General features: G+C 37.4%; 1 protein-coding gene across 1 annotated transcript in view; it reads left to right on the top strand.

The window, feature by feature from the left end:
• LOC129576381 (E3 ubiquitin-protein ligase MYLIP) overlaps positions 1-11,430 on the top strand; it is a 65,073-nt gene that overhangs the window by 51,029 nt on the left and 2,614 nt on the right. Inside the window, exon 2 of the mRNA XM_055461380.1 lies at positions 10,376-11,406. Within this exon, the coding sequence (XP_055317355.1) occupies positions 10,376-11,406 (1,031 nt within the window). The remainder of the gene's footprint in view (positions 1-10,375; positions 11,407-11,430) is intronic.

The raw sequence follows: 11,430 nt of genomic DNA, 5'->3' as shown, positions 1-11,430 counted from the left end.
TGTGTGTGTGTGTGTGTGTGTGTGTGTGTGTGTGTGTGTGTGTGTGTATGTGTATGTGGTGCTTTGAGGATTTCTCGTAGCCCAAACTACAAGTATGTTATCAAAACCGAAATTCCGAACCAAGCCATATTGCATGGAACCACTCCAATACATAGCACAATGCGTATAAAGTATTCAGCACCAATTGGGGGAAGTTTGAACGAGAAAAGAATACACAGTCATAAATATGCATACAATTTTGCCGGGCCTCACGAGTCTTGGCCGGAGTGAAAATAAATATTCGTATCGGAAATATTGCGAAAAGTGTTAAATGAATGGACAGAGAAAAAAAAAACGAACGGCCGGAACGGCACACGAGTGAGTGTATTGTATTAATTTAGATGGTAATACGTATATGCAATTTATGCATGTTCCATGTTCCACGTTCCGGAAGTGACAAACAAAACGAAAACTCGGCATACATGAGCCCAATTTGTGTGTGTGTGTGTGTCCAGAACATTGGGGGAAAAACCAACCAAAACACGAATAATTTGTATATCGTTTATGCTCTATATGATATCGCTAAATCACTATTACTGCCGTCGATCGGATCAGGGAGCGAAGTGGACCGATGCCTTTCTGTTTTTACTATTTTGTTCAAAATATAGCATTCATTTTTTTCTTTCTGCAATAAGACACAGATTCCAGAGCAAATCATTTGGCGGATGCGAGTCATTCTATCCCAACTCACAGCTGTAGCACATGCTTAAGCTCAAATTACATCAACACTGTAAAATCGATAACAATTTCATGCATCGCATACATTCATAAGTCCGATAGTTTGGAAAGAGGCTATTGCACCAATTTGAACCGATAAAATTCGGTCCTCCATACATCGGCTGCATTCATTTTGTGTGTGAAAACGTTGGAATATCTTCCATTTATTGGTATTTTATGAGAGTATTATGAAATAAAAACGAAATCAACGCATCTAACTCTAAGCAAAACGCCATGAAGATGTGAGAAATTCTTACTGAGAATAAAAATTCTTCAAAATAAAATAATTTAGGTGCTGTAAACTGATATTTGCACTTAATTTTTTGCTGAATATATTTGAGATTACTATCACGTATAAAATGTTGGTGTAAAGCAAAACAGTGCTCCACTGATGCGTTATGCGACATAAACTGGCTTTTAGAACTATCTTAAAATTTGCTTCATATATACGTATAATATGAAAACACGCTATACACAACAATAACAGCCATAAAACAAAATGTAAATAAGACTTGTATTACAAAGTCCATTTTGAAAGTCACCGCCATAAATGCGAAATGTCGAATGCCACTGTCTCTTTTAACCGCATTTCAATCAGGTTCACGATGCGACATCCACTGACAGCCCCGGCCAAATGAATGACGAAACACAATGAATTGCAAACCGCAAATTTCAAGCGTTAGAATTATTCTAATTTAGACATTGATTGATTTTCTCTCGAAAACTTGCGAATGGGGGATTTTTATCACTTCGATATGTCTGCATTTCACTCGTCAAAGCATCAAGGTCAACCAAAATAAAATAGAATGGTTACCCATTGAAAGCATCACCTCTAAACGATGATTGAAGTTGAAGCTGAAATCGAAGTTTTTGCCTTCATTATTCTCAATGAACATAACATTTGGAAGTCATTTGACATTGAAGTCATTTTTTTTCACAGTGTTTGCAAACAAATGACAGAAAAAACTACTGAAAATGGTTTTCAGAACGGTGCCATAATTTAACATGCAGATTAGAGTATATAGCCATGGAAGTAAAGACAGTGATTTAGATAATTATGGACAAATTCGTTGATAAAATAGTCGACTGACTAAAGCACAAATAACAAGCCAAGAGAGAATAGCAGGCACAACTGAATCAAAGTTAACCTTCAGTCAAAAATGCAAATGTTTGTTTGTTATTTTGAATTGTTTAAACGGTTGAAAAGAAAAGGAACAAAAACACGCACACAAATCAAACAATACAAAAGAGACAATAATAAATGAGGGAATGGCGATAAAAGTCAAACACTCAGAAATGAACGAACGAAAACCAAAACGATGCGTAAACATAAGGGTATGCGAAGAAACGATTGTGACTTGGGACAATGAGAAAATAGATCGTTTGATGAGAGCGCACGGGAGAGAGAGAGCGAGGCAAAGCGAGAGCGACAAAAACAAACATCAAACAAACAACTTGAAGAAATTGCGTTGTCGACCCGAACTTCCGGGGCCTTTCCTCTTCATCGCACATCCGATGAAAATATTAGCGTATTGGTGGGGCACAGTTTTTCCCTATTGTTAGACAATTTCTATTGTCCCAATTTCCAATTCACAGTCAACTTAATTCGTTTATTTTTGCTTATGCTAATTAGTTTGAGTATTCCACTTTCGATTCGAATGCCATTTCAACTGTTTGGGAAGAAAAAATTTCAAACTCTTCACAACCGTATACTCTTTATCGGAATAATGTCTGTTTTTTCATTCTTTCTCTCTCTCTTTCTCTCGTTTTTTCCTTCAATTGCTTTTGACTGTCTTTCTTGAATGAGCAACGACAACGTATTCCGAAGCAAAGTATTCATATTTTTCTTGTTAGAACATTGTGACGTCATATGCAAACAGCAGAAAGAAGTTCAAAGAAATGAAAACTTCTCTACACACACACACACACTCATTTTAAGCTGGGCCATATCATTCGTCGCGCTGCTCATTTCAGTTTGCGATTTTTTTGGCATTTTTTTTTAAACCTGGCTTTCATATCGCCCTTCGCACTTATTTTAATCGTTATTTATCATTACTATCATTACGATTAACTTGAATACTTTCTTCTCTCCGTTCACTTTCTTTTGACAAAGTTTCTTCAGTTTGAGTTTTTTTTTTCTTTTCTCGTCGCACCAATGAATTTGGAGCATACAATAAAGTGCTGCTGTTTCCAAAAATTTGCATCGCATAAATGAGCGACAGAGAGAGTAAGAGAGAGAGAGAGAGAGAAAAAAGGATATCAAGAGATTACCGTTGTTCATATTCGTTGTTTTTTCCACTCTATGATTTTCGTCCCGTTTGCAAAATATGACAGAAAATGGAACAATTGAAATTGAGTGAATACGAAATTCAAATGCGAAAAATAAAATGAAGAAAGTCTTTGCTCTCGCGTGAGCACAAGCATGCATCCGATAGTTGAAGGAGGTGGTTGAGGGGGAGACGAAAACTTTGTCATAGCGTAAAACAATGCGGAAAATGGAAGAAAACTAAAAGAAATCTAATTTGTTGGGAGGACGAATGAACATTTCCACAGAGAAGGAAGAAAAGAAAAGATAAAAACTATGAAAATAGAACGAACATGAATACGAATTAAATGAATCGAATGGGCCGACGGATTGTGAGCAAATACAATTGCGTTGCAATGCATGTGGTTGCAGTCTGATTGCATTTTTCATTTCAAATCATTTGAACGTTCGAATGGAAAACAAAAGAATCGATACGGCCAACAAACCAATCAGTCATCTCTATGGAAAAGAAAATTGCAATGGCAGCATTGCATTTAATTGCCATTTTGAGTCCATCCATCGTTCAACACAAATATTCCAAGCAAAATCATTTTCTATGTTTTGACAAATACATCGATGCTTTTCGTATTGAACATTGCACACTAGTCGCTGAAATTAGCAAAATGTAAGCTGTCATCATGGGGCTGCATAAATTTGAAAACATGCCACAAACAAAACACACGATTGCATTATTTCAATAGCATCCAATCGTTTTGTTTAGCCATTTCCATGTGTTTTCCTGGTGATTGGTTTTCAGTTCATTTCAAAGAGGAATATTATTTCGTCATCGTCCATTGAAAAATGCCCACTGTACTAACGGTACGACCAAGGTAGAGGCCATCCTTCCGTGCTAGAGTCAAAACACACACAAACAACAAAATCCACAATTTTTTTTCTCATTATTTTCATTCTCATATCTCTCACTTCTTATTGTTGCGCGTGTATTTCGAACGATGATTTGAAATGGTACATCGTCAGCACCACCATAAACAATACGCTTTTCACGTTGTCCATTAAACGGGGCTCGGCATCAGCATGTGATCCGTACCATCAAACTGGAAAGTTCATCACACAGTTTCATTCTTTGTTGCATGCATTTCTGTGCATTTCTCGGCTTTAGCTTGATACGCTGTACGTGATTTGTGCTAAAAGTGACATGTGGATAAAAGAGATGTACAAATAATAATGACATCAACATATGGGCAAATGGGCATCATGCAGCTAATAGTAATACTACGTACTCTATACTAAAGTGTCGATATGATTTCAAATGGAGCGCAGCCATTTTTTTCCACTTCTCTTTTCGAATTGCTGCCGAACCATTGTCAATCCTAGCCGATTGATATGTTGAGGGAGAAATTGAAATAACGTAAAATAATGTGGTGTGTGCTTTTGTTCTCCATTTCTTCTTCTACTGTTCCCCTTTGTAGATAAATCCCATGTCAAAGCATTTTCCAGTCTTGTTAGCAGCATAGCTGATCAACTATTCAAAGGGAAAATTGGCAGCAATACACTAGAAATAAGATGGTTTTTTTCCTTCTCCATAGCTATTGTTGCAAATGTAAAGCAAAATATTTTCATACAATAGACGATAGAATCGGTATGAAGTATTCAGTTTTTTTTTTATTTGAAAATTTGGAAATTGTTTTCCTTTCTCATGTAGATATCTATAATTCATGCATTCGATATACCGGAAATTAGCTGGAAAACTCATGAAAATAGCAGAAGAACGATCTAGTTGAATATGAAATATACAGTACATTGTGCTTGCGGAGATTAATATTTGAGAATACACACACATACAGAGAGAGAAAGAGAGATGGCGAAAGAGAAAATATGTTGAGATTTTCCTTGTTGGTGATACGTACTGATTGTCTGCTGCGAACATTCTGATCAATTTTTCTCTGTCCACATAGAAAAAAGGGATCAATTTGCTTGATACAAGTTCAACGACTCAGACACAATATAATAAAGGGAGAAAAAACAATAGTCCATTTATTGAAATTAAAACGAGAATATATGTATAAACATTAGGGTGGCTCGTTCATCCGTATGCAAACCAATACAATTTTTGTTGATGATACTGCTTCTTCTTTTTCTCACTATGGATGCCGCCATTGTTATAAATGTTGAGAAATGAGTGCATTTATGGGAATGCCAATATCCACGTACAGCTCACTAAGTAAATAAGTTTTCGAAATTCGTTCTATTCCATTGAACGCTCTCATTTTTCAACATTTTTACAACAATGGCGGCATCCGTAGTGTGGAAAAGAAGAAGCAGTTCCGTTAAAGCACTGCTTATGCTTACCTGGGTTATTCTTATTATATAGAACATGCTGAATGGAACGCAGAGTTAAGAAGGATAACGGCCCTGAAGGATGCTGCTGTAAATCAAATAAACGAAACATATATACTAATGATACACAACTAGCGAGTACAAACGGTTCTCCGTCATATGAGTTAACGTTAGATGAACAAGATACGTTTTTAACTGCAATTCCAGACAATGATAAGATTATGATTACCTGCGATAACCAGATAAGAACTGTTTTTCTTTTCTTAACAAGTGAAAATTTCGGTGGTTATTTTCCCGTTATTTTCTGGTGCTTTCTGCCAGTACTGCTACCGCTCTTCAATATCGACACAGGAGTGAACTATGAATACGAAAATGTCAAGCTCACAACAGACTTTCAGTCCTTATCATGGACCAAAACATCATCATATTCGTGCTAATTACGACGATAAGACCATTGCAGTCTACCAGGCGTATAATCGCGACATCGCTTCTGCCGCCGTTGATCAGCAAAAGCTGTCCTTTTCGTCAAAATTCCGATTTGCCCGCATGACATGGATCAAACCCAGCTGGTGTTGGATGATGTATCGCTCGGGTTACTCATACAAAGATGAGAATCAGGAACGAGTTCTAGAAATCCGGATGAAGCATGAACATTTCATTGGACTCCTTGAAAAAGCCATTCCATTTAGCAGTACTACCACTAAATCGGGAGATGCTGTTGCTAGTATGTATGAAAATGCAAAGACCGTGACTGGCAAATCAACACAGAAACCAGACGGAGTGAGAGTGCAGTGGGATCCGGAGCGCACGGCCCGACTGGAAAAGATGGAAGACGGTAGCAGGAGCATTCAGATTGGTATCCCTGGCGCGTTAGCGGAGGATTGGGTGGAAAATCAGATTGTCAGCATCGAGGACGTGACGGAGCGGGCTCAGGCACTTAAGAAGTTGCTGGATGAGAAAAATCCGGAAGAAACCACTAATGAAGATCTGATAAGGATGGGGCTCCTTCCCGAGGAAAAGAGCTACGATCACATGGTTCCGAGTTATGTAAAAAAAATTATCAACATGGCAGAAAATCTGGCGTCACAAGATGAAACTAATTCGGAAGAGGGTGTTTGTTGCAAATAATTAGACGAAGCCATATATTCTAAGGTTTTCACGACAATTTAATAAAATCCAAAAACCCGCAGAAATCACCTCCAATTGGCCTGTACCTTCTCTCTGAAATTTCACATTTTCGAGAGAAAAAACTATCCTGCGAGTGTCATAGCGGTATTAGTATATACCAATAATAATAATACCAATTATCCAGCGACTACCATACATTTAGCCAGTTAAAGTGGTTGCTTGCTTTGCAGCCAACCTGTCAAATAACAGAATTTTAAAGTACCGCCCAAATAATAATGAGTGCTTTCAACACTTTGAAGAGGTTATTATTCGAAAACAATGGCCATTGATTCGCCTTTCGAGAGGAGAGAGAGATGGTAAGCAAAGTAGTATTATTGTTTCGTGATTTCCATTCGAGTGGCGATGAAGGCTTTATTTCAATAATATGATACAAATTGCATACCAAAATTAAATATTTTCGTCCATTTCGCAGGTCAAATGTTCGACCAATTTATTCGCTGCATGCGTATAATAAAAAGTGTGTGGAGTTTCATTTGATCGACCACACCATTGCGCGATCCATAAGTACTACACACGACGAATATGTATGTATGGGTGTGTGTGTGTGTGTGTTAGGAGCACCCAGTACAAAGCGTGCATATCGAATGAACTTTATGCCGAAAAATTGAATTAAATGTATGAATGCCTCAACCTCGAGCACTTGATATTTGGATAGAACATGAAATTGCTATTGATTGTGCTTGTACTTTTGTTATGAATTTGTGCACGTGCCTGTTCAATGAAAGAGCGCACATTTTCTCTTGCTTGGAAATGTGAGCTGTGTTCAAAACATCCTATACATATAACCCGAAGTGCAGTGTGTTGAATATGCACAGCACGATAAGTACGTTGTGCATTTCAATTGCACGTCTATAGATTGTGAGAGTAATAAAGGCACGAACCACATTTAGATGCATCCGATGTGCAATGGCAATGTTTGTTTGCATGTCTTGTATGTAAATTGTAATTTTTCTTCCGTTGAATGTTCCGTTCACCGCTTTTGTTACGGCACTTTCCCGCCGATGCACACAAAATGCATTGCATTCGCTTGCGTTGACATTATAGGTAGTCTTTTTCATCTTTTACCTCCTCCTTCTCATTTGTGTTGTGTTGTATTGCGCGTAAACAAATCAAATCCGGTGAAAAGCGGATGAATTGAAACGAGAGGGATGTCAGTAAATGTATATGAACAATTTTTGCCTCAACAAACAATTTCGTTTGAACGAATGCAACGGAAATTGCCGTTGAAATACAGCATCGAACAATATCGGTTTGATTCGCACTTATTTTCACTTTCTTGCAATTTTGCTGTGTCTGCAATCGGGCACACGAACACAGCATGTGTTCACAACGCGCCTTCATTTCGACATGGTTTCATTTTATTTTTCCTTCATTGTTACCCAAACGAAACTATACTATAAAAACAGCCAACAATTTTTCTGCTATCATTGATCCCGAAAGTAATTTGGCTCACATTGTTTGAAGGTCTGTATTCAATTTATCTATTCCTTTCAATGCTTGCATTGTCATTTACATCTCTGGTTTACGATAACGGTCCGATGGAGTACAATGCATTTGCGCTGATCATCGTGGAAAAAAAATAAGTGCACAAAAATTGAACTATTGATCCAATAGCATTGATTGCAACAACAGTCTAGCCTTGTCCACTGTATGTATGACAATAGCTGCACACTATCACCTGCCGATTTATGGTGATTTTAAATGATTGCATCCCATTCATTCGCATAAGAAAATTGGCACAATTGTTTTCGCCATAAAAATGCCCAAGCCAAAATGCAAAGAAAAACAAGAAGAAAAAACACAAATAAATCACATCAAATTACCTAATGGATTGTGTATGGCCGGATATCTTGTGGATTTTGCTCTCTTTTTCGCACGCCACGTTCCAATATCGTTAATGTACGTGATTGCAAGCAAGCATACACACCATGCGCATTCATGGATGCAAAGTTAAAACCCATACACACAAACCTTTCAATATTCATATATATGAATTTCGAATCCAATTTGATTTCGATATTTCTGGTACATTCGAGTGGTAATACGTTGGAATCATAGTTAGATATATGTCATCCAGCATTGGATGGACAATGCAATTGTATTGCCTGACATCAAAAAATCTAGATGAAACAATCGTACATGTATCGGACGAATCCAAAGAAGAAAAAAACGTCTCTTAGAACAAAACAAAAACCGAACAAATAACAGGCAATCGAGACCAAGTTATTTAGAAGTTAATTGGTCAGTGTTTATCGCCACCAATTCATCTCACACAACCGATCTAATGTAGCTCATTTTTAATTAAATAAATCGCACAATCGATGATTCGCATAAAATGTGGAGAAACGGGACTGGCAAACTTTTATTGCGAACCCGAAACAACATAAAATATTTTAGCATTTCGAGAGAAAAATAATCAAAACAAAAAAAAAACAATGTAAAACGCAACAACATAGTGGCAATGTTCAGTGTAAGAGACGACCAAGAAAGAGTGAAATGGAATGGATATAGTGGTGCCGATTAAGAAATCTATATACACATATGAATCTGTGCGTAATGCATCGCAATTTTTCTGCTAATACTATATAGTATATGTTTATACACTGAATCTTGATATAATATCGAGCTATTTAACTCTAACACATACATCCAAACGTACACACAAAATTCGTTTCTCGTTTGTGTGTTGGTCATTTCTGAAAAGCTGAAAGTAGTCACTAAAATCGTTCCGTTGCACCGACGCAACGTATGCCTACATTCAGTCTCACACTCGCGCACGCACACAATGCCATGAATGGAGTATTCATTTGTGCATCTCGTAAACAATGTGATTGGTATTAGTGGTTTATTTTGTTTTTATTTTGACCACATACTTCTAGAGTTGTTTTGATTTTGCGTCTTTGACTTACTTATCCTTTATGTTCTCATTTCGCGCCAGAGAAAAAGAGAGAGAGATGAAGAGAACAGCGTCAGCGACGCATGTAAACAAATGAAAAACAGTGTTTACAATCAGAAGGAGCGACAAATATGTCTGCTGTTGAATTTGCAATTCGTCCATTCATTTTTACATCAGTTATTTATTTAGGTGAAGATGCTTCCATTCAAGTCATTCAAATGTATGAAAATAAACTGAATGAAATATTTTGTATCGATCACAAACAGCTATTGAAATGATTTCCACCGAATTAAATGGTTTCCTCTTCAAACACAAAGTGGTAGCGATAAGATTGTCTGGTGCAACCAACTCACGAAAAAAAAAAAACAATACTGTTTACACAAAGAATTTCTGCTTAAGTACACTTTAGGCAGGAAAAACAACTGAGCTCAGTGAATGACTTAAAAATCATGAAACATTTAAATACACACTGAATAGTTGATTTAACACTATTGAATTGTTTACATTCTTCAACAGTGTTCAACTTCTGTTGTTTAGTCTTTTCGCAGGCTTTCCTGAAACTAAGTAAATATTAAGCGGTGTTTTCTTTCTGAATTCAACTTCTTGGCTTCATTTGCAGCTGAATGCAACACCAATATTTTTTTTCGTTTATCGGTTTAGAATTTTATATCGATGAAGTGAAAGTTGAATATTCAATGTAAGTGAACACATTTTGACATATGCAAAATACACTCTTTTTGTTGGCAAATTCAGGAAATACGCGATTCCGGACGCGATTTTCAATTAAAACATAATCTGGTTGTCCAATTCTAATGGTTGATAGAACATATTGATTGCCATCGAAATTTGCAAGCTCTCAACAATAAATTTAAGAATGTCTGTTTATCGTTCCTGTTCACTAATTCGATATTTATATTTATTTTCATCCACAGGTATGCAAAAATTTGGGCTTCACATGTGAAACAGAGTATTTTGGATTGGTTGAGTGTAACAAGGAGACCAGTCCATTTACGGTGATTGGCAGTAGTGCAAGTGGTGGAACGAATAATAGCGGTACATGTACGCGCTACTATGAATGGATCAATCTGAGAAATCCGTTGGGTCAACATGGCAACACGGGTCAACCATATTCATTGGCTTTCCGCGTAAAATTCTGGGTACCGGCTCATTTGATTCTGCAAGAAAGTGTACGAAATATATTTTATATGCAGGCAAAAAGTGATCTACTCGATGGTCGTCTTCAAGCGCCTGACTGGGATTCTGCAGCACGGTTAGCAGCATTGTTGGCACAAGGTGATGAGATTAAATTCGACCAGAATGCGTTAAATTGCGATGATCCAGATGAACACCGCAATTCAATTACAAATACAATACACAATGGTTATGCGGACAATGATTGTAGCAGCATTGTTTCAACGTCCGATATGACTGCAGTGGGTTGTGTTTCGCTTGGCAGTTTGAGCAGCCAAAAAGATTCAATGGGCAAAAGTAAAAAGCGGAAATTGTCCAAACAAAAGCTATCATTGGACGATGACGATGAATCGGATAATGATACAGGTGTTGTGCGTGAGTATTCACCTCTGCACGTCTACGAAGACTATGTGATACATGTTGAAGATGGCGTCGATCCAATGCCAGCCAATTTTCTGCGTCAGATTGCCATTGAGCATTCAAAACTAGTGAAAACATCGTCAAAATCAGCAAAATATTGGCTCTTACAAAGTATATTCAAACTCAATGGATTCGGTGAAGAGACATTCAGTGGCATTCGGATGCCCTCATCATCCGGCCATCAAACATCATCAATATCACGGAATCGCAGCACCTCAGAAACCGCTGATTGGTCAGATTATGTGAAAACACGTGCTAGTCCTAGTTGTCACGACAATACTTCGGCTCAACGATGTGATATTAGTGTTGGACCGCATGGACTTCTGATTACCACACCCGATGAACAAACTAGGTTTGTTGTGCTTTTTCCTTTCTT

This window comes from Sitodiplosis mosellana, unplaced genomic scaffold, assembly GCF_009176505.1.
Source record: "Sitodiplosis mosellana isolate CC-2019 unplaced genomic scaffold, AAFC_SMos_1.0 Smas_scaffold_6181, whole genome shotgun sequence".
In the NCBI taxonomy this organism is placed as follows: Eukaryota; Metazoa; Arthropoda; class Insecta; order Diptera; family Cecidomyiidae; genus Sitodiplosis; species Sitodiplosis mosellana.
This window is presented reverse-complemented; position numbering and strand designations above follow the sequence as displayed.